We start from the raw sequence: 25,565 nt of genomic DNA, 5'->3' as shown, positions 1-25,565 counted from the left end.
AACAAACAAAGGTGGGAGTGGGCTTTGTACCTAGAGCTATTATTATGAATAATAGCTATTATTATGAAACCCTACCAAAATCTTATTTTGAAATAATCCACCCTCTGTATGGAATTATCTTTGAACCTCAGCCTGGGAAATTTGAAAATAATATATTCTTAAACTCTCTTTCCAGTTGAAATACAATATCTTGAAAATAAGCATGCTTTGATTTTTTAAAAAATATACACACATACATGTACATAGATCCTGGTAATGGAAATATATTTAGGAAGATTAAATATGTATATGCTACAGAATATAACACTATGTTGTCTATTTTCAAATACGTACTATTTTATATAACATTCACGCTACCAAATAAGAGTTTAACCACTTGACTGGAGATATCCAGACATAGTTTGAATCTCAGTTCCATTATTAAGTGATACTACTGAAAAAACTGCTTAGTTTCCTTATGCTTCAGTTTTCTTACCTTTAAATGAAAACTGCACTTGGGAAGCTAGAGAATTAAATAAGTACTGAATGTAAATTACTGAGCCTTGTGGGTGGAACATACTAAAAACTCAATAGCTTTTAGTTATAAATAATGACTTTTCCAGGTCAACAGCTATATAGAGTGTATACACAACAACAGCACATTTAAGTATTTTACATAATATGCAGGTATTTGAAATATAGTATTACTCATTATCTTCACAGATAGGTTAATAGAAAGAAATAAACTAGGTGTTTATAGTAATTTTTTCAAATAATTTGCATTTGTTTGACATCTGAAAATTAGTTACTTAAACTAAATGTATGTTTCTCTCATTGTCTATAATAGTAATGGTAGAAGAGGTTGTATTTGTATGTGAACATGTAACTGTGTGTGTGTATGTATACATATTTGAGTGTGTGCATGTTTGAGATGAAATAAGAGGGATGAAGAATTAGATTATACAGCAAATTTTATTAGAGATAGTATTTTTTTGTGATTTGGTTCTCAGGTTTCATATGTAAACATTTCACAATAATTATACTGTGAGCAATCACTGATTTACTATCAATGTCATATGTTCTATGTGTGATAAAATATCCACAATCACTTAGAGAAAAACATACACATTTACTATAAATTTTTGCATGATCAATGCTCTTTCATTTATTATAAATTTCTCTTCAATGCTATACCATATTGCTGAATTTTAACATTTTGAGATTTGCATTCACTTATTAACAAACCAACAATTATACTGTCTCTCTGTCTCTGAAAAATAAATAAAACATCTTAAAAAAATTTTAAAAGGGGCGCCTGGGTGGCTGAGTTGGTTAAGCATTGACTTCTGCTAAGGTCATGATCTCGCGGTTCACGAGTTCGAGCCCTGCTTGGGGCTCTGTGCTGTCAGCTCGGAGCCTGGAGCCTGCTTCGGATTCTGTGTCTCCCTCTCTTTCTGCCCTTCCTCTGCTCTCACTCTGTCTCTCTCTCTCTCTCTCTCTCTCTCTCTCTCTCTCTCAAAAACAAATAAAACATTTAAAATAATTTTTAAAAACAAACCAACAATTACCAAAAAGAGATGGACTGCAAATCCACAGGTAACCATCAAGATTACAGTAAAGTCTAAACCTAGGATGTTTTGTGCTGAGGATTTTAAGTCTAGGCACAATTAATGATATCTTTATATCGATATATCATTATATCCTTATTTGGCTATCTAATTTTGTTGTTTTGTTTTTATGTTTGTTGTATGTTTGCATGTTTGTTTTTCTGTAATTTATTCATAGATACTAATCACTGTAAATAACAGGTATTTGCACAGAAAAGTTATATATCTAAATTTACCATTCTTTCAAAGGACTTCCATTTTGTTCTAGCATATTTTTGAATTCAGGTTTGCTGAACATATAACAGGTAAATTAATAATGATTCCTCAAAATTATCTTGTGTTACTTTTTAAAGTATTTATTTTAATATATTCTTTATACAAAAATTTCACTAAAACGTATCACAAAAAAGCAGATTAATGGAGGAGATGGAAAATAAAGGCTATTAGTCAAACTATCTAGCTTATAATGCTATAACTCACGACTTTCATAAAAGATATATAAACTTTTCAGCCTCAGATACAAATGGCACATTTAATGGGTAGGACAAAACTTCACTGACAGCTTCAAAAATGGGGTACATTTAAAAATGAGAGATAAAAATCTTAAGCTTTAGAATATGGACATAAAAATGTTATGAAATACAAGAAAGAACAGAATGAGAATAAAAGCTAATGATACATTATCAGGAAAGAAACTCAGGTCCGGTCTGCAGAGATACAGTGACATAATATAATTGATACTGAATAATTATGCAGTTAGCCAAGTAGAACATGGCTGTACTGGAGGAATTAAGCACATGCATACCAAAGAGGATGAAGAGAGTTTGACAGACTGACAGACAGAGTGATCTAGATGATGATGAAGTAATGTTCATTAAGTGCTTAAAGTAGTTGGAGTATTTTGTAAACACACCAGAAATACTGGCTATTCTGTTGATTGCCGATTGCCTCAAAGGAATTTGGTGACTTAGAACAGCAATGATTTACTATTTCTCATAATTCTAAGCATTAGCTGGGTGATTCATCTGCTGTTCTTTACTGGAATTACTGTCATGGGTACATTTATCTTGCAGAACTCTTGGGCAGTAGGCTTATTCCACATTGCCTCACCCCCCAAGTTAGGGCTTCCTGTGGGAAGGTTGGAGGAGCCCTCTTTCTTCAGGTGCTCTCACTTCCTCAAGAAAGCTAGAGCAGACTTCTTCAGAACATGTTCCAAGAGGGTGGGAGAGAAAGCTGTAGGTCTTTAGAGGCCTTGGACACAGAATTTACATATCACTTCCACTGCATTCTATAGTCAACAAAAGTCACAAACAGGCCCAGGTATAAGGGTTGGAGAAATAGATTCTACCTCTGGATGGAAGGAGTTTTAAGAATTTATGGCCATGTTTTTATATCCTACCACAGCCATTATTTTTATTCTAGAAATTAGAAGCTTAAACAAATCTCTATGTACATATAGAAAAAAGAAAGCAAACACTTTATTGAGGGTTCTAAAAAAGTTATGATAATAAATGCAATCTTGAGAATACAAAATGATACTTAATAGCCATGAGCCATAAGAAAATAATTTTAATATTTCCTCAAAAGATCAGTGTATAGTACACAGAAGTGAGTATCATTTTATATTTTTATTGTTGAGGTTGTAACTTATGTTTACTATTTGACAAAAAGAAATATTGTGAAATGCAAATATGCATATGTAATTTATATTTGCAAATAAACTGAAGAGCACTGGTAACACTTCTTTCAATGAAGATGTGATCACTTGTAATATATGTGTTCTTCTGTAATGCACATTTATTCATTCCATATCCCAGACAAAGCCATTGGGAAGCCATTCAACACAGAGGATTCTTTACTTGGGCATTTAATAGTGACATTAACAAGGATGGAATTCCTGGTTTCAGTGATATCTGTAAATCTTTTTGTCCAAATTGGATTTTATTTATTTGCTATGCCATAGCAATGAGTTTGAAACAAGTCTACGGAAGTTGTAAGAAACATCACTTCTGTTAATAAAAAATCTTCCAAGCAGTAGGAATCTTTTTAAGTCAGTATTGGCAGTATTAGAAATGAAAAGCATCAAAGAGATCAACGAGGTGAAATGTGAAGAGCACCCACCGACTGGGAATTCTGGGGACATGGGTGCCATAGCACTGGACCTTCCAATGACTGAGTAGCCTTTGACAATTACTTAATGCTCTACTGTCCTCATTTTAAACATAAATCCATTTCAATGTTGTCAAAAGCCATTGTCTACAATGTGAATCATACAAAAAACCTTTATGGGATTTTTCTCTTGTCATTTAGTTATTTATTTTACATGACTATTTTTCTCTTGGCCTAGGTAGGAATATATTTAAGATTTAATGCCAGACAATGCGTGCCTATGTGCACAGAGATTCTGAGAAGGAATAAAAAAGCTATGGCCACAACTCTTAAATGTAGACATCAAAGACGACTCTGCAAATTAGTGCAAAATCTTTCCTTACTCTTAAATTTAAAATTCATCTATAAATTTCTTCTTCACTAATTAAGGCTAAACAAATGATTTTGTTAATCTACTTGTTTTTGCACACACTCAGAAAAAAATTCCCACACCCATTAAAGAGTGTAACAATCTGAAATGTACTTTTACTTCTAGACCTCCTAAAGCTGCGCCTTTCACCTATTTTAAGAAGAGCAAAGCCATAGTTTCAGAGTATGTTGAAGAATATAAAAGAAACTGCAGTCATATACTAAATAAAGTAATAAATACTTGAAAATGTACAGCACAGGAGTTCTGCAAATGTGCACTGATTGGCCTCAATTTTATTCATTATAAATAATTAAGTTTGAAAACTCGTCAGTCTTCTCTTATGTAGATTATTTTCTATAATTTTTTCTTCATATTCAGAACCAATTTTAAGTGACTGGCATGCCTACAAATTAAAAAGAAGATATGTGAATTCTGCCTCAAGGAACTGATAAAGCAACACAAAGGACAAGCAGGCACTTTTATTTTAAGGCACTTAATTAACCTAACCTAAATAGATAATAATTTACACAATCTTATAAAGAATTAAAAGAACCAAAAGCTGTGATAGTTTCACCTAACAATGATTTTGATGTAACACCTTATGAAATAATTTAATTGTGGAGTTGAATAATGCATGCACCATGAGGTACAACAGTATTTTAACTGTTTTAAGAGGAAATCAGGCAAGATTATTTAAAATGAAGAAACTGTGACTGTAAGTTGGCAAAATTAGGATAATTCCATCTGAATACCAAAGTTGCTTTTGGGTGCCTGAAGAGTCAGGAAGAACTGATATTAGTATTTATAGGAGATCAGGTCTCTACTGATAAAATGGAATTAAAAAATAATTCCTGATTTTGAAAATTAATAACATTTCAATGAATGGCATTCATTTACTTAATCATTTAAACTACCTGGGGCGCCTGGGTGGCGCAGTCGGTTAAGCGTCCGACTTCAGCCAGGTCACGATCTCTCGGTTCGTGAGTTCGAGCCCCGCGTCGGGCTCTGGGCTGATTGCTCAGAGCCTGGAGCCTGTCAGCCCAGAGCCTGGAGCATGTTTCCGATTCTGTGTCTCCCTCTCTCTCTGCCCCTCCCCCGTTCATGCTCTGTCTCTCTCTGTCCCAAAAATAAATAAACGTTGAAAAAAAAAATTAAACTACTTATGAACATTTATTATATAGTAGAACCATTCAGGACACTGAGGATTCAGTTATGAATAAAGCATGTATAATCTCTGCCCTTAAGCAGCTTAAAGCATAGGGGGAGTGACTTATGAGAAAGCAAATTGCAACACATTTGTATGTAAGGGAAGAAAGTGCCAGAACTCTGAAGTGAGGCCTCATCTCAGATTTGATGAATCAAAGACAGCTTCCTTAAAGAAGTCAGCGTAGATAAAAGATAAAGATTGAGTAGGAGCTAATCAATCAAAAAGTGGAGGTAATAAGAGGCTGGGGGATGTCTCTCACGTGGGGTCCTCTGATGTCCAATTATATAATGACATCTTTTTTTTTTTAATTTTTTTTCAAGGTTTTTTATTTATTTTGGGGACAGAGAGAGACAGAGCATGAACGGGGGAGGGGCAGAGAGAGAGGGAGACACAGAATCAGAAACAGGCTCCAGGCTCCGAGCCATCAGCCCAGAGCCTGATGCGGGGCTCGAAGTCACAGACCGCGAGATCGTGACCTGGCTAAAGTCGGACGCTTAACCGACTGCGCCACCCAGGCGCCCCTATAATGACATCTTTTAATGCAAGGTAAGCAAATAATTTGAGCAAAAAGAAGAGGTCATTGTTTGGCTTGACAAAACAATATATCTTGGGATTTTCAAAGACAAATATGTATTTGTGAAAATACACCTTTCAAGAATTTTAGTTATTCATGCATTAACTCATTCTTCTAACAATAATAAATAATTATCAAGTTCTTCCTATGTACAAGTACCTTTCTCAGCAAGAAATTATAGTAAACTTCCTGCATTAAGGGAACTTACATTCTCAAAGTGAGACAAAAAGATATACAAACTAATAATTTACACAGTGTTAGAAAGTGATATGTGCTGTGGAAAAAAAACTCAATATGTGGAATAAAAAAGGTCAGAGTGAGGGAGGTTGTGCATGTGTGTGTGTGTGTGTGTGCGTGTGTGCATGCACACCCATGCAAAAGCATATACATACAATTTCAAACAGGATGTCATGAAACACTTTGGAAAAAATATTTGAGAAAAATGTATTTATGATGTTAAAGTTGAAAGATGTATGGATATTTGAGGGAAGATGGTTTTAGGCAGAAGTAACAGCAACTATAAAAGTCCTGAGGCTGCTACATTCCTGGGAAGTTCAACGATAAGCAAGGAGGCAACTGTACCTGGAAAGTAAGTGGGTAAAAAAGTATTGGGAGATGAGGCCAGCCAGAGAAGCAATAAAAGTCCAGACACTACAGATCCATGTCTTTTACTTTGAGCAAGATAGGGAGTCAGTAGAATGTTTTGAGCAAGGAAGTGATATCATTTGACACATTTTATTTATTTATTTATTTATTTTTAATTTTTGGGACAGAGAGAGACAGAGCATGAACGGGGGAGGGGCAGAGAGAGAGGGAGACACAGAATCGGAAACAGGCTCCAGGCTCTGAGCCATCAGCCCAGAGCCCGACGCAGGGCTCGAACTCACGAACCGAGAGATCGTGACCTGGCTGAAGTCGGACGCTTAACCGACTGTGCCACCCAGGCGCCACAAATTTGACACATTTTAAAGAGATACCTGTGGCTGCTATGTGGAAAATAAATTATAAAGATCTGAAAGAAAAATAAAGGGATTAATTAGGAAACCACTGCAATAATTTAGTTACAAAATAACAGGTTAGTATCACAGTACTAACAATGGAATGGGTGGGAAATAACTGAATTATACATTCATTTAAGTATAGAATGGGTAGGATTTAGTGATGGTTGGGTGTGGAGAAGAGGGAGGAAAAACATCTAAAAGGACTCCAAGATTATGGCCACTCCCAAACATTTCCTGATGATAAATGATTGTAAGCAGAGACTTTTTGTACAGGTTACTTCTCTCTCTCTTAATTTTTATGGGCAACAATCCTGTTATTAAAGTCAGATACTTAGGCAGGATGGAGCCATTCTTTCTGTAGCACTTCCCTTTCCTTCTAGGTAAGCCACCCCAGTGTATTTGAGCTGATAGTTGTCCACATGAGTTCCCTACACCTTTTTCACATTTGGGAGCAGAAAGCATAAATGAGACATGCAAAAGTGACAGCCCCTTAACCACCAATGAGATAAACAAGGTAGTTATTCAAAAAATATATAAAAGAGACAGCACTCAAGCAGAATGAGACTTTACTTTGCCATTTGCTTCCAAATGGACCATACCCATAACAAACCTAAGCAAATTGATGAACTTGTCTTCCATTCAGTGGGATAAGCAAGAGAGAAATGGTTTAATGCCAGCCAGTCAGAACAACACATATGAATGTCAGAAAGCACTAGAGAGCTTCCATGCCTAGAAAATAAACCAGAGGCATTAATGTGATTGCAGAATCTTTTGGACTGGACCAGCCTTGTGACTTTTTTCAGCCAGTAGAAAGCAACATGTGACATCCTATTTTTCTTGGAAACCTGACTTCAACAAAGAGACAAACTACAGATTGAAAGACCATATGGAGAAAAGCCCAGATATCCCAACTGAGTCCTTCCTAAATAAGTCAGTTTGCTGATTCAATGTAATCACAAGGGTGCATAAGAATGAAGAAGGAGGCAGAAGAGGAAGTCAGGGAAAGGAAATGCAAAAAGGGCTTAAGCCAACATTGCTGGCTTAGAGGTTGGAGAGGAGCCCACAAGCTGAAGAATGCAGGCATCTTCTAGAAGCTGCAAAGACAGGGAAGTAAATTCTTTCTTATGACCCCCAAGAGAAAACATGGCTTTGTGGACATTCTTGATTTTATCTTAATGAGATCCCGTTGGACTCTGACTTAACAGAAATTTATGCTAAAAATTTATGTTGTTTAAGATACTAATTTTGTGCTAATTTGTTGTAACAGCCATAGAAACTTAATATAGTCAACTATCCAACCAACAGCTGTGTAGGAAGGCATAAGTAGTCTGAGGCAAGATGAAATACCTAGCAGATAGGTAGACTGATGAACAAAAATAGTCATTTACTGGGGCATCTGGGTGACTCTGTTGGTTAAGCGTTAGAATTTGGCTCAGGTCATGATCCTGTGGTTCAAGAGTTCCAGCCCTGCATCAGGTTCTGTGCTGACAGCTCAGAGCTTGGAACCTGCTTCAGATTCTATGTCTCCTGCTCTCTCTCTGGCCCTCCCCTACTCATGTTCTATCTGTCTCTCTCAAAAATAAACATTAAAAAATAGTCATTTATTATAGGTGAAATAGATAAAGGGAGTTAAGGATGTATTTGTGATGAATCCTAAGAAATATATAGGACTGTTGATTCATCATATTGTAAAAAAAAATAAAAAATATTTATTTTAAGTCACTGAATTTGAGTGAGTTTGCTATATATACATAGTCATGCATGTTTGTGGAGTGAAATATCCTAATTTTTTTTTGAGAAAAGAAAAGTCTCCAGGGCAGAACTTTGAGGACTAAAAATGTACAAATTGATGGGTATAATAAAATAAATTACAAAATGAAATGCAAAAAAAAATCCAAAAAAGAAATTTATTTTTGAAAAAAGAAGGGCTAGGTGTTCCAGGAGCTGAGTGTTTCATGAAGACACTTGAAATACTATTAGACAATCTTTCATAAAACATTTATGGATTAGAATAAAGAACACTGCATGTGGCCAAGAAAACAAGCTGAGTTCTAATCCCCAAGTGCATTCCATGTACCCTCTATTGTGCCACAGTTTCAGTTTTGATGGGATTGACTCTGGGGCATTCTTGGAAAGGCCAAGGGGTGGTCTATGGGGAATGCGACAGTTGGTTTATTCCCAACACCTCGTCACAATGACGGGTTCAGTTCAGTCTTTCAAGCTGGCCCCTGTTAATGAAATCTAGGAGTTTTGGTTGATAAATGGAGGACAAGGAATTTCCTTCTTTCTGGTATGATGTGTTATATGAGGTTTGGAATTTGCTACAGCTATTTTACTACCATGGGAGAATTCCACCCTAAGCCAAAGCAGATCCAGAAGAAGGTTAAGCAGTATAAATCTTGGAAAAACAGAGCCTGATCCATGACCAAACTCTTCCTGAAACGTGTACCTTTCAATGATGAAATATATTTTCTGTATTGTTTAAATACATTCTAGTTGAATTTATGTTACTTGCAACTTCCTGGATACTGTAGAGTCAGGCAACTATGACTTTAAAGCTCTAGTCTATTACTTGTGTGCAAAATAGAGAAACAGCTTAAATATTTCAATGAATTGGTGTGAGGAATAAATAAGATAATGAATGGGTGATCTCTTCTGTTTTTTGTATTTTAGAAAATATCATGTATGAAAAAAATGGCTCTTATATAGGAGAATTCAAAAACCAAAGTCATGGTTGTATTAGATGAATGTGAAATCCGTTTAGTTTCTCAGAACAAAAGGTAAGGGTTGAATGCAGGTGAGGAATGTGAGGGCTATTGCATTACTATTTGGGAGAGGACCAGTTTCAGGAATAAAGGATAAATTACATTGCTATTTCCAATCTCACCAAAAATATTTTAGATATTTTGTTAAAGAGATGTAGTTAACATGTCTCTATAAAATTGGAACAACTTGGCATATAGAGTCACGTGTTTCTACTACAATCATTATTATTATTGCCAACATTTTTAAGTGTAAAAAACATTTAGTCAAGAATTTTATGATAAATTTTGATTCAATATGAAAAAAACTATTCACATTGCTAAGACAAAACAAATAAAATCAAGGAAGGGTAAATTGTTGTTAAACCAGAGTCTAATTGTACTATCAAGGTCATTTTCTAACAAAACAAACAGTAGTTGTTTTTCAAAACAGTCATGGTTAGTCCTTATAAAATTTCATACAATTTTGAGTCCAAAAACCTCATCTCATATGGAATTAACTGAAAAAGACTGTGAGATATCTTGTAAACACATAATAGTAGAACATTTATTTTCTCTGCTGCCTTATAATAATTAAGTTTGTGAATACTTTATCTACAATAACCAAGTTTGTGAATACCATCTCTAATCACCAACTTTGTGAATACCATCTCTAATCACCAACTTTGTGAATACTGTCTCTAATAACCAACTTTGTGAATACTATCTCTAATAACCAAGTTTGTGAATACTATCACTAATAACTACGTTTGTGGATACTATCTGTACAATAACCAAACTTGTGAATACTATCTTCCCAATTAAAGGCAGCAGAGTAACATACAGTGTTGGATTTCTTCTTTAAAAGAGATAAAGTAATGGTAAGGCCAGAAATAATAATAAGACTTTAAAAAGTAAAGTCATGCTACATGACATTAAAGTCTCCTACCAACTACATAAGGTGTGATGCACAGTTTTAAGGGGCAAGCCACTGATGTTTTCAGTCCTAATCCCCTGAGATATATACATAAATCCCATGGACAACTGAATGACTAGTGTCTCTCTGAAAGTATCAATATCAGCATCATATTAAAAAATGTTAAAAATTACTCATTTAATATTTGAATCCTTTTATTCTCACACATAATTTTGATTGTTTAAAAAATAAATCACTAAACTACTACCACAAATCCCATTACCATGATAACTTTGAAACACTACCAATTTACTTTTTAGAGACAGTTTTTTTTTTCTGTATAAAATAGAACTATTTCAGTGCATATGGGTGGCTCAGTCCGTTAAGCATCCAATTCTTGATTTTGGCTTAGGTCATGATCTCCTGGTTCGTGGGATCAAGCCCCATGTCAGGCTCCATGCTTGGGATGCGGATGCTCTCTCTCCCTCTGTCTCTCTCTGCCCCTCCCCCCATTAGAGAGAATGCTTTCTGTCTCAAAATAAATGAACTTAAAAACTTAAAAACAACTAAAATAAAATAGAAGTATTTCCCTTTATATCTATAGAGGGTTAGTTAAGTATAACTAATAACAAAGGAAGACTTATTAATAAGAGTAGACTATTGGGGAACCTGGGTGACTCAGTTGGTTGAGCATCTGACTTAGACTCAGGTCATGATCTCACAGTTTGTGAGTTCGAACCCCACGTCGGGCTCTGTGCTGGCAGCTCAGAGCCTGAAGCCTGTTTCGGATTCTGTCTTCCTCTCTTTCTGCCCTTCCTCTGCTCACTCTGTCTCTCAAAAATAAATAAACATCAAAAAAATTAGAAAAAAGTAAGAAACTATTGATGACAGAAATTATAACCTGTAAGATTAATAATTTATAGGATAATAAAAGTTTTCATCTTTGAATATCATTTACTATTTTATCAGGGAAAAATAAAAACTACTTAAAAAATAGAGATCCTCTAAATTCACTTTATTATTTTTTTCAAACTTTTTGAGTATAGTTGGCACACAATGTTACATTAGTTTCAGTTGTACAGCAGTGATTCAATATCTCTGTATGTTATGTTCACCACAAGTATAGCCACCCTCTGTCACCATATGTTATTGCAATATTATTGATTCTATTTATTCCTATGACTTATTCATTCCATAAATGGAAGCCAGTATCCCTCATTCCTCTTCACCAATTTTGCTCATTTTTCCAACCCCTGTTCCTCTGGCAACCATCAGTTTGTTCTGTGTATTTACAGGTTTGATTTTGCTTTTTGTTTGTCTGTGTACTCATTTGTCTTGTTTTTATTTTTCACATAGGAGTGAAATCATATATTTGCTTTTGCACTTAGCATAATATCCTCTAGGTCCATCTATGCTCTCAGAAATGTCAAAATTTCATTTTTAATGCTGCATAATATTCTAATGTATGTGTATGTGTATATTTATTCATTTATCTAGTGATGAACACATAGGTTGCTCCATATCTTATCTCTACACAGAAGGGTATATATATCTTTTTGAATTAGTGCTTTCATTTTCTTTGAGTAAATACCCAGCAGTGGAATTATTGGGTCATATGGTATTTCTATGTTTAATTTTTTGAGCCCCGCCCCCAATACAGTTTTCCACAGTGGATGTACCAGTTTACATTCCCACCAAGAGTGCACAAGAGTTCTTTTTTCTCCACATCCTTGCCAATGCTTGTTATTTTTTGTCCTTTTTTAGTAATTCTGACATGTACTTTGAATAGGCAGATATAACTAAAGCAGAGAAACTGCACAGTTGCAATAATATTTATTTATATTTGATCTGTACAAGTCTAAAGGAAATCACTGCTTTATTCATAATTTAAACATCAGTTTGCAAAGCCTCCTAAGCTTGAAGATTAAATAAACTAGCCTCTCTTTTTTTACTAATGGAGGAAAATTTGTAAAAAGTAAGATCAAAAAGCTAGCACTCAAAGTATATTTTGTTTAATGGAAAATATTCCTATCTTCAAAAATAGTCCTCAAGTTAGATGCTTGTTTTGATAAAGAAGATACTGGGACCATCGTGTCAAGCTACAAAATAGTTTGTTCAGCTGTATTCCAATAATGTATCAAATATACTTTCAATTATTAATAAAATTAGATATACTTTCAATTATTAATAAAATTAGATAGAACAGAGTAAATGAAAGTGCTCTCCACAGTCAAATAATCTTAGGATTTTTTTTCTCACTTCATTTTGTGTTAGTATATCACTCAACAATAGGCCATTATCAGTAAAGATTATTATGCTTTCTTGATGTTTACCAAACAAGGCATGACCATTTAAATAGACATAAAGGCAGTTAAAAAGTGGTTTGCCAACTAATTTAATAAATGAACCTGTATATCATGACTAAGTGGATTTGAATGAATGACTTTACAGATGGTCATGTGATAAAGGAGACAAAACAAAACAAAAAAAAAGATAATGTGAAGTCAACAAGTCAATACATAATGTCATTCAGAGATGAATCTGATGCTATTATTTCTCAGTTTAATATCCAAATTGTCATTAATTCTTTTCTAATTGTTTTCCTTTTTAGACCTTATTTAATTCTTCAGTGGGCAGATAAAATAGTGTAAGGATGAAACATGTCTTCAAATACTTGTGTACCTTTTACAATGCTCAATAGAATATAATGAATGCATGAGGTACTGAATAAATATTGCGTATTTGAATGCATGACAGTCCATTTTGGGAAAATAACATGAACAAGTCATTTCAATAAATTGTGCAAAAATTAATAAGTTTCAGTATTCTAAGTAAACTTTGTTTCGAACTTAATAGACAATTCAGGCATATGCTTAATTTAAACATGATTTTGCATCTATGGTTTCACTATTATAATACATCTAAAGAGCACACCAAGAAGATTTACATGATACCAGGCCATTGGGAATGCTTTTGAAACTTAGTTCTCAAGGACTAGTAATAAAGGGCAATGGCAATTCAGAGTAAAGGTTCTAAAGAAATTGATATTCTATGCATATCAATCTACAATATGCATCTTTACGCAAATAAGTTCATAGCATACATGCCAATGAGATAAATGATTGAATAGTTCAAATGCTGAGCTGCTCTGATTCTGAGCTGAGCCACAAGAATGTTTGATGGTTCACAGAGGAAATGGATCATTGACCATGTTTCTGTTGAATAGGAAATCAGCTTGCAACCAGAACTGACAGGAAAGAGCAGTTTAAAACCAGCTTGCAGGTGAGCAATGGGCAAAATAGAGTAACTAGATTAGAGGGAAAGAATAGTATTAACAAAATCCTTGCTGGTGTGAAAACAGACTGTCAGCAGATATTTTGTAGACAGCTTTAGGGAAAAAGCAACATCAAGCAAACCTGATTAAGGAGTTGTCACTATTTGCGTAGAGAGGAAGGATAGGAAAGAAATATCAGAATCTCTCACAAGTATCATTGTTTTTAAATGGGGCCAAACATACCCTGCAGCAGAATCATTAGCTCTGTGTGTGTGTGTGTGTGTATGTATCAGAGAGAGACAGAGAGAGAGACAGAGAGACAGAAAGACAGAGACAGAAACAGAGACAGAGAGACAGAGAGAGAGAGAATATGCAGATTATCAGGCCCTTCTGTGGATATATTGAATGACAAATTGAGGTGTGGAGTCCTTAAACACATTAAGACTGAAAATATCATGTATTGCCATTAAATGGCACAGCAATCATTACATAAAATTCTTCCCTAGAATGGGTTCAATCATCCTCAGTGAATGCTTTTGTCAAGATGGGAGTGTCTAAAGAAGAGAGGTTAAGAAAGCAGGCACACCAGCAAATTGGTGGACCTTAAATAACAATACCTTATTTTAAAGTCCTGGAGAACATAAACCTATGAATTACAATTAGGGCTCTGCCTCTGGATCCTTAATTTATAAATAAATAAATAAATAAATAAATAAATAAATAAACAACACCCAACACAAACAAAAATTTGGTTCAGAATTTTTTGAAGATTTCCAAAAATCTTTAAAACACATTATACATCAACATTACTACCAGTAACTGGAATTATAACACTAATTTGAATAATATGGAAACTCATTCATTTATAAACTGAACAAACACAAGTGTTAGGCACTGTTGTGACCCTAAGGAAAGTCCAGAAACACAGACAAGAGAGAAAATAGTTACAGTGCTTTGTGCTCCAAGTTATTTTTAGAGAGGTATGTCTAAGCTGGAAAGCAGAGAAAGCTTTTCTCCTGGAAGCAGCAATTTAAGCAGATCGGAAAACTGAGCTATCTAGGACAATGATGTAAAGAAACAGGTTTCAGGTAAAGGAAATAGCATGTGCAATATTCACTAGTGATTCAGAGTATCATGGCTCCAGGGTAAGAATTTCTTAGTTTAGATTCCTATTCCCTCACTTACTAGATTTGTGACCTTGGGCAAAGCACTTCACATCTTTAAACGTCAGTTTCTTCATCCTAAAAATGGGAATAATAATAATATTATGTCATGAAGATATTGCTAGGATCAAATAAGAAAACGCAAATCAAGTTCTTCACATGGCAATGTGCACACAGTAAGTGCTGAAACATGTTAGCCATCACTGTCTCTGTCGTTGTCACCACAGTCTGTAGGAGGGAGAAAGAGAGGAAACGGAAGGCTCTCAAGTGCCTTTTAGAAACCAAATCTTTCACGAGTTTCTAAAGCCACTGAACCGAATGAGAATTTTGATAGTTTCTGCAAATATTTACCCCATCCACTAATCCTTGGGATGAATTATGTGCAAACTAATCAGATTAGAGCCTCATCTTTGAGCTATGTTTTCAGAACAGCAAATAGGCATTGGAACAAGCACAGAACTTGCACCTCACATAAGTCAAATTTCCATGTAGATGGGTGGCTTCAGTTGGCAAAATTAGGAGCTTCTTTTGGTAGCCAAAATAATAATCTGGTCACAGAAGCATCTGTGTGTGGACAATGTAGAGATGTCCATGATATGTAATTAAACAACATTTGTCTCTTAGATATTTTTCCTTCAAAACTTTAATAATGGACCAAAATTAGTATTGATCCACACACAATAATGATGTAATTAACAAAATTCATATTTTTTTCCTAATATATTTGGATTCAGATAAGTATTGTCTGTTTTCTTTTTTTGTTTGTGTGGCTTTTTGTTTGTTAGTTTTTATGAGCTTTCAGTCTGATTTTTATTTTTATTTATTATTTTTTTAAATTTTCAAGGTGTTTTCCCCATTCTTGCTCTTACTTTGATGATTTCATTTTCTTGTTTCTTTACATTATTGCTCTGGATGTTTTATCAAAGTTAGAAAAAATTCAATGCTAATATAAAACCCAATGTTTTAGGAAATCATTGAAGATAGAGTCACTATTGGAAAATAATTTTCTTGCTTTACTCCTCCAACCTTGAAGCAGCTGCTTTTTTTATCTGTTGAGTTAGAGATTGTATGTGTTTATTTTTGCCTTTGAATGTTTTTTTCCTTGTATCTTATTTACTTCCTCCCTGAGTTTGTCGATATATAATACTTGTAAATTCTAAAACCTATTTATCTCATAGTTCTCCCATGGACTGACAGTATCTAGAAAATTATTGAAAGGCTTCTTAAATGCTGGTATTTAACATTTATTAATACTTTATTATATGCTAGGCATTGCACTAATTGTTTTGTAGATAGTAACTCATTTAATCCTTGCAACCATCTTATGTCATAGACACTATCATTTAGTGTCTGGTAGGTCTAAGTAACTTACCCAAGTCACACAGCTAGTAAGTGGCAAAGACAGTATGGAAACCAGAAAGTTTGGCTCCACAATCTAGAAATGTAACCAACATACTAATCCACTGCTCTGTGCAACAGATTAACACACACGTGCACACACACAGTTTCTACTCTGTGTTTCATTTTCAAGGCAATAAAACTTTATTAAGTACATGGTGCAGTGAAATGGGAAAAGAACTGAAAATGTAGTCTACTAGTTTTATTGTTTTCTTTTTTCTTTTATTTTTTCTAAAAGATATTTGTATATACTGAATGAAATTCACTGTATTAGGACTTTAAAATGAAAACAGAATGCTCACAGATTGGGTACTCAGAGAATCCAGAGCTCTGTTACTGGGTGAGCTGATAATGTAGAGTACAGTGAATGTGTGACAGTTACAAGCAGCACATCAGATGGCCAAAAGCCACATGGGTAGATCCACAAAATATTTAGATTATGGTGAAAAATGAGTAGATAGAATGAAAAATGTAATATACCATTAAATTAAAATAAAAATATGTTTACAATATTAAATAAACATTTGATACGAATACTTATAAACAACAATGAGAGAAAACACCACAACATATTAAGAATCTGTTCTTTCATGTATGAAAATGACAGATTTGAGACAATAGCAGTACATAAGAAAATCAATAAACCAGGTGAGAGCCTTGTGTAGTTCAAAGATAGTAATGTGCCATGAGTTGAGACATCTCATTAACTCAACCCTCAACACTTGAAATGCAAATATTTATATATATTAAAGACATAAAATATATCACATAAAATTAATATATATATGAATATATAAATATGCATATATATGAATATATACATATACATATGTATACATACATATATACACACATATATACACATATATATGTAAGAACAAAGGAAGGGAGGAAGAAAAGAGAAACAGAAAAAAGGAAGGAAGGAAGGGGAAAAGAGTTTGGATAAACGAATCTTAATTACTCGAACAAACAGATTTTCCCAAAATACTAGAGATAACTTGTCTAGCAATTGTCATGTAGTAATTTTCATTCAAATTTGAATAAATTCATTGTATATCATAGTTTGAATGGCACTTTATGTATTTATAAAACTGACATAGGTATCTTATATCTCCAACATAGAAATAAGAACTCAAAAAAATCCAGGTTCCTTTTCTGCTACAAAAAAGCATATATTTTGAGATCCATCAAACAGACTTGCTCAGGGAAGATACAGATTCAGATAGGCAACTTAAGAAGCCAGGTTCTTCATGAAGTTCTCATTTTTTTTTTTTTTTGGCTTTCTACTGATGAAGATGGTAGCAAAATATGAATATTTTCTGGTAACAATACTGAAGTCTTTTCAGTACAAGTTTGAGACTAAAATATCAATGCTACTAGGGGCAACAGTAATGACAATAAAGTCAAGTCCCCCACCACAATAAAGTCAAGTCAAGTGGTCTGCTTGACCACTGCAGTCGCAATGTTTCCCTTCATCAGGTCAACTTGGCGGTAAAGTATTGAGCATTTATTCTAGAAACATAGCCTCTAATCTTTGAATCTCTTCTTCTCTATGATTGTATGAGCTGCTTAATATCCTATATTAAAGACCTCTTCTGTTTAAACCAGCCAAAGTAGACTTTGTTGGGGCACCTGGGTGGCTCAGTCGGTTGAGCGTCCGACTTCGGCTCAGGTCACGATCTCGCGGTCCGTGAGTTCGAGCCCCGCATCAGGCTCTGTGCTGACAGCTCAGAGCCTGGAGCCTGACTCAGATTCTGTGTCTCCTTCTCTCTCTGACCCTCCCCCATTCATGCTCTGTCTCTCTCTGTCTCAAAAATAAATAAACATTAAAAAAGAAAAAACAAAAACAAAAAAACAAAGTAGACTTTGTTCATAAGAAAATGACGTTATAAACAAAAATTATTCCCAAAAGAGAAATGTTTTGGGTAACAGTCTTAAAGGGAATGGGAATAAAGAACCTATGATGTCACTTAGCTGTATATCAATGGACCAAAGGCCTATTTAGTATTAAGGACTGATAACATAATAATACCTGGCATACATTTCACCAGCCATGGTCACCTCAAATAAAGTGCTTCTTGAAGGTAATGTTTTGGGTGACAAAATACCACCTGTTTTAGTACTATAAAAGCATGAGGAATAGAAATATGGGAAGAATTGGTTGTATCCAACTGTACTACCGAATTTAAAGAAATAAAATTTAAATTTTCAGCTCCAACTGTCTTGGGCTGCCAAAAGTCTTCTTACAGTGAAAAGGATAACAGAGCTACAAATAAAAATCCAAGTCTTATTCCACAGAATTTCTGAATTGTAAAAATGATTGAACTTACTGCATCACTTTATGAGGAAATGAGGCCACTGAGTGGAAGAAAAGTGAAATCCTGAGCACTGGAATGCAGATATGTGGAAGAATTCAGATGATTCAAAATACTATCAACTTCTAAAACTTACAGAGTCTGTCTTTCTACCTGATTCAGCTGTTCCACATGTGGCTGAGGAAGTGGTTCCTTCATGTCTTCATTACCAAGCCCACACCTTATCTAAGATTGTTAATTGATAGATGGAAGAAATTCTCTTCCTGACCAAACCTATTACTCCATCTGAACTCAGGATACTGACATAAATTTGAAAGCCAGTTATCTAGTCATATGGAGGCAAGAAGCTTCTTGGATATGAAACTCACAAGATTCTATAACTTAAGTTTGCCCAAGCTTAGAAAATATGTGTAAAAATGGATTTTATGAGTTTCTCAGATGCATAGGGGCTAGAAGCAATCTAATTCCAGCTAGTATAAATGCATGATTAACGATTCTGGATTCAATGTGCTTCTCCAGGTCACGGCACGAGTGCTAAATGTTTCTTCAATTTGTTGACCAAAATCTGGATTGAAAGGTGGCTAATGTTAAATAATGTTCAAAAACTTGGAATTCCTTGGTTTAATGTAGAAGAAGGTATTAAATGACCTGCCGAAATAGAAGTGTTAAAGTGGATTTATTTTTCAAGGCTTATGAAATTGCCCACTAATTATAACTTTAGGAAGGGCCCAGAAGACATTTTCCTTATCATAATGATAAGAAATAAATTCGCTGTGCCACATGTATAAACAAAATCTCCATCATTTCTATTCTCTATACTTGAGAACACAGAAGTTGAAGCTGCAGTGAAATAATAAGGGTGATTGCCCTTCACGAAGGATTGTGCAATAGCAACATATGTTAATATTGTCCATCTGCCTTTCAGCTTTTCTGAAAAGTATTTCTGACCATTTCTAAATAAATAAAGAGGGGGAGGGGTAAATGACCAAACCTTTTACCAGTTATTGAATACTGTGCCTGAGCTAGCATTAATCCCTATGTATTCAGAAACACTGATCTGAGTAGATGTTATGGAGGTAATGTGATTAAATAAGATTCAGCCCTGAGCCCATATTACAATTGGCATAGTGATGCCTTCTCCATCCTATCCTTTGACCCTTTCACCAGTTCACTGGTGTATATTGGAAAATTTACCTTGCACATGGAAGAAATCTTTCTTTGTCTTTGAGGCCCATGAAACAAAAACTGTAAAACTATAGTAATGGCCAAACTAAAGTATCTCCATCCTACCAAAAGAGTAAGCACAAATCTTTATTGTATCTCTGTAGAAATCAGTGCCACCATAAAAAAAATATGGAAGAATAAAGAATGAGAGTCATGAACTTTAAATGACTTGTTTGGTCTGAGTAGAAGACCAACAATCTTGGCAAACAACATATTTAATCAGGTGGTGATTACAAATACAGCCAATATGATGTCTCCACTGGCAAAAATAAAATCAACAAATACCTTCATCTTTGTTTAGTAATGGTCTAACAAGTGACAATGAGCTTTTTCTTTAACATCTCAATAAACAGAAACCACCAGAAAACATTTTTTTGCCACCTTGGCAAGAGCAACAATTTACTTTCACCGTCTTGTTTCAGCATTCTCTTAAATTTCATGGTCTACAGCATAATTTGGTCTTCAGGAAAACCTAATCATCTCAACATCCTATGTTACATCATGCTGGTCAACTGCACGAAAGGCATCAAACTGAAAGTACTTGATTAAATGGGATTATCGTGTACCCCAGATACTTTTACAAGAACCAAGAAATAAAAACCATCAAAATATAGGGACATCTTTCTTAGTGATATTTCTGATAGTCTGGACAGGTTGGGCCATCTCCTCCAAAATGTTTGCTGCATTTTACAAATCATATCATGTCAACTAAGCCCTCTGAGGACAGAATCTAGAAGCCTAAGATTAATTCAAAACAATTAAAGTTTGGTCTATTTTACCGCAGAATTAAAATTCTATCCCTTTGCATACTCAAATATTAGTAATTTTCTTGTCTTTTTTTTTTGTTAGAATGAGCTTATTCTTTCTTGGGATAAAATATACATTTGTATATATTTAAATATATACATATTTCATATACACATATAAATACATATATAAATTTTAGCGTTTGCTACAGTGTGCCTAGTGCAAAATTATTTTAAAATAAAAAAATTAAAAATATGTTTATAGAAGACTATGATAATGCACACGATTTTGTGAGCAGATAATGAAACTTAAATATATTTGCTTTCAAAGGAATTTTAATTTTCACACTATGTATTGATGTATCACTCACTCTCTATCCATATATCTATACATTCAATCATCTATCCATGTAACTAGAAGATTGAGAAACTCAGTCAATATTATCCCCTTTCTAAGTTTAAGAATTTTAAATAATTCATGGTTTGCATATTCATCATTTTATCCACTTTGCAACCTATTTGTTAAGAGATCCTTATATAATTAACATATTCCCAATGAATTTTCCTATCATTTCCTCCTTCTCCACAGATAGCATTCCTTTACCACATGTAAATTACTTTTTTTTTCTTATTCTTTCACTTTCAGATGTGTTTATTTTTCTTGGCCATGAAAATCATCACAATTTTACAATGCTTTCCTATCAACGTCAGTACTATTTGCTTCATTTTATAAGGAACATAAAGTCCAACTAATTCTAGTATTCAGCTTTTCTTAAAACTTTGTATTTTGTTTTTGTTTTGCTTTATTCTTTAAGTAATCTCTACACCCAACATGGGGCTCAAACTCATGACCCAGAAATCAACTGACCATTGACTGAGCCAGCCAGGTGTCCCAAACTTTATATTTTGACCTTACTAGTAAATTGCATGTAAAAAGTACCATTTGAATTTAGACAACTTACCGCAAGAGTAAGATACTAGACTTCATAATAATATAATGACTGGGAAAATGTTTTAAATACTGTATAAAACTAGGGTTGCCTAGTTAGCTAGGGTTACCTAATCAATTTCAGTTCCTAGTTTAATGCAAGCTTCTCATCTTACAAAAAAATTGCTATTTTTCTTCTTGTACTTTATAAATATAATTCTGAATCTAGACAATTCATACTATGCACTAAAACTGTAGTAGATGACTGATGCCAGCCTTCTGTGACCATCTCAAGTGACCTCGAGGAGAAACCACAAACAAGACAAACCAGAAAATAAGTTAAGTGGAGGCATGCAGGCAATGTTTTTGAATAATCTGATAAGAAACAAACATAATGTATTAAGATGACGTAAGGGTCTTTCACATGTCTATGTGGAACTCAGTAAACCTTAATTTTTACAACCAGACCAATTATACCTAGTGACACGCAACTATATGATGGAGAACTGCTTGCAAGGATAAATACCCATTCCCTTTTTGCATAGAGTTCTCTGTAAACTAACATGCTTTGGAGCAATTCTTAAGACCAATTTGAAATACTGTCTCCTGGGCTATAGTCCACAGCAAGACAATGAATAAAACATTTATTAGCCTATTTTAAGGATGGCTTTTTATTGTAGTCAACAACATATTGTGGTCATGTCACAAAAAATAAATCAATCAGAAAATGCCAAAACAAATTACAAATCTGAAACAAATTAAGAAATGCATTTCTCAAAAAAATCCTTAAAAGATTGAAAATAAAGTTAAAATGCACTGAAAGAAATTTTATATAAAAAACATATGGCACAAATAATTTTCTTTAATTTAATGCTTAAAAATATTCAAATATTAAAAACTACTACAGCCCACTTTCTATTATACTGGTAATTGATAAATATGCAGCAATAATTAGTCAATATAAGACTTCTTAGGAGGTATTTGAAGTTTACAATTTTGGTGAAAATTGAGACTTTGGTTCACCTAAAATGTCAGATACTGAGAAAAATGTCTTCTTGTTTTGATTTTTTTTTTTTTTGGATAGATTTGCAAGCCTTTGGCAGTATGTGTATCCTGAGAACTCAGAAAAAGCAGCAAGAGTCAACAAAACATTTGTTCTGAATACAAATGTTTGTTTTACATGATAGCAGTGCCTTGAACAGTTGGGTGAAAATTATTCTTTCATGGTCTTTAAGGTATTTATACATCAAAACCATACTTTACAGTCTGAACAGACTACCAAGTCAAAGACAACTAGAGCAAATATTTATTAGTACGTTATCTTAAATATATACAGTCATTTCCTATATATAGTTCAGCAGAGAAATATCTTTCAAGTAAGTTGAGGTTATGCAAACTAGAAATTATTCTCCCTGAGGAACATAACTCTCAGTGATTGTATTCAGTCATTGAATACATATTCAAACATGTTTTCAATATGTTAATGGAAGATTCATACACAGAACCATGTAAAGTTGAAAGATGTTACATGAGAAACCCAAAATCACATGCTGTAAAGTCAGTGTTCTTCTGATGTGGGAAGACAGTTTGCATTTACTGAACACTTGTGCCATCTAGATACTGTGATGGAATAGCGACATATACCAGTATTGCCATCAGCTGACTCTATTGTGAAAGAAAACTTAATTTTCACTATTTCTATCCAGTTCTTTAACACTTTTGTTAGTTCCACCTAAGGTTAGGGAGTAAATGGAGAAAAATATAAATGACTCATTTAAGGAAATGGTATTTATGTGTGCAATGTTTTCTCTAAGAATAAAAAAAAATGCTGTGGACATCTATGCAACATGGACAAGAATATCTAGACTATTTAGAATGATTCGTAATAAATTACTCAATTACTTTCATGTTAGCCAGGCTGCTCTTGAACACTTCCCTTGATTTGATCAGTCAGAAACAACTATGAACTCGACTGCATGCACCTTTTCATCTTAAGAAGTAATGGCTTGATTTACCTGACACATTCAACAATTCAAATTATTTTGGCCAAGACGTGATTACTGACAGCATTCTCCAGTCAACCAAGTCATTCTACAACCTACAAACTTACACTAATGTTTATATGAACTAAGTCCAAAACGATTCAGTCAAACATATCCTATTTCATTGTGAGTACTGCTAGCAACGATGTCTTCACTGATGAAAGTCCACCTGGTGTGCTAATGAGATGGCGATTTTATGCCCATGGACTGAGAGCTGTGGCCAAGGAATAGAGGGAAGTGACATTTAATGCCTCATCCCACCCAGACACCCCACTGTTGACAAAAACAAGTCATAAATTATCCATAGGCTTTGAATAATTCTTCTTACAAAACAGGTTGAATTTTAATTTAATCATAGTTTATCTTTGGTTTTTATTTTACCAGGAAAGGCGCCCTCTATATTGATTTACTTAAAATGGAATATCTGAGTAGAAACTATGGGGGAATTTTAGCACAAGCAGACCTGAATTCTCTACCGTCTAATAATTACTCTCGAGAAATTTCAAGAGCTTTATATGGAACATAAATGTGTTTTCATGTATAGTTCACAGTTATTCTAATTTTGATAAGTGGATTTAGTAAAGAAAAATTCATTTTGTACGTTTTTATTATTATAATAATAGAAATGACAAGAAAAGCCTATTTCAATATGCAAAGAAAATTCAGCTGTGGTGCCAAACAAACAAGCAAACAGAACCCGATTGATTATCTGTTAAATTAATAAAATAAACAAAAAACATGAAGTAAACAAAACAACAAAATATGTAGATTTGAGCTATGATAATTGCATGTGTGAAATTTGAGATAAAATTTTGCTACGAATGAATTTGAGCCAGAAATGTCTTTTTAGTAATAAAAAAAATTCAATGGAAAATTATCTTATTCTTAACCCCCTGTCCATGGATGAGAGTGCTAAGAAAGCCCTAGCTTTTATTTTTATATGAAGCATTTTGAGATGTATTCTACTTTAAGTCCTGGCCCTCTGGTTTATGAGAAGTTCTCTTATAGATCTCACAGTTTAGCCCTCACTTAGCTACGGAGAAAGTTGACAGAGCTCGGCCCAAGGTACATGATTTGGTTGGACATCACACTTACCTGCTTGATTTGTGGTTACATTTACAGACACATATTGCCGGGCTCCTGGGCTCAAGTCGGACACTCCATTCACTGCCTCAATCTCAAAGGTATAGTTTGTGTGAGCGAGCAGATCCACCATCATGACAGAGGTGTTTTTCAGGCCGATTTGCCGGGGGAGGTACCTGACATGACCTCCACACTCGTCACACACACCTGCATGGGAGTTGCACTTCTTGCATGCAATATAATATGAGACATCTTTCCTTCCACCAGTGTCAGCAGGGGGAATCCATTCCAGAAAGACACTAGTTTCATTAACATTTGAGATGGCATTCCGAGGAGCAGAGGGGGGTCCTGGTTTGCAAAGTAAAGTGAGAAAAACATATTTTAAGATGACAACATTAAGCATTGTTTACTACACAAGTCCCTGGTCTGAAGAAAAAAAAATAGATTTGCAATCAATCTTTTAAGTAGGGAGAATGCAACAGTCATCAATTTGTAATAAGTGAAAGATCTTGTTCGGGTTTTGTAGGGACAATAGTGGGATTTATACCCTATAGGAATAACTTATCTTGGCATTGTTATAACTACTCATTTTGTTAAAACAGATGTTTTGCTTACTGTAAATATAAGGAAGTATGAAGTAAAACTATGTATGCAAAAATAACGTTATATAAAAAATTATACATTCAAAAAGTGGTAAGTCCTTTGGCAAATCCAAGGAAAAACTCTCCTTGGGGATTGATCTGATTACTTCCTCACTGAGATCTGTCCCAGTGACCTAGGAAGTACACATGAAGGATTTACTAAGCAATGAGCACAAGTGAAAATAGGATTTGCCAGTGTGGCTCTTGA

The 25,565-nt window shown here is 34.2% G+C and overlaps 1 protein-coding gene across 5 annotated transcripts in view; it reads right to left on the bottom strand.

Moving 5' to 3' along the window:
* EPHA5 (EPH receptor A5) overlaps nucleotides 1–25,565 on the bottom strand; it is a 349,973-nt gene that overhangs the window by 143,539 nt on the left and 180,869 nt on the right. For 4 of the 5 annotated variants that reach the window (XM_043572581.1, XM_043572578.1, XM_043572580.1 and 1 more), the window contains exon 5: nucleotides 24,729–25,064. The exons of the other annotated variant lie outside the window; for it this stretch is intronic. In XM_043572581.1, the coding sequence (XP_043428516.1) occupies nucleotides 24,729–25,064 (336 nt within the window). The remainder of the gene's footprint in view (nucleotides 1–24,728; nucleotides 25,065–25,565) is intronic. 5 annotated transcript variants of the gene reach the window in all.

The sequence above is a fragment of the Prionailurus bengalensis genome, chromosome B1 (assembly GCF_016509475.1).
Source record: "Prionailurus bengalensis isolate Pbe53 chromosome B1, Fcat_Pben_1.1_paternal_pri, whole genome shotgun sequence".
Classification (NCBI taxonomy): domain Eukaryota; kingdom Metazoa; phylum Chordata; class Mammalia; order Carnivora; family Felidae; genus Prionailurus; species Prionailurus bengalensis.
The sequence above is the reverse complement of the archived record's forward strand: the minus strand, read 5'-3'. Positions and strand labels throughout refer to the sequence as shown.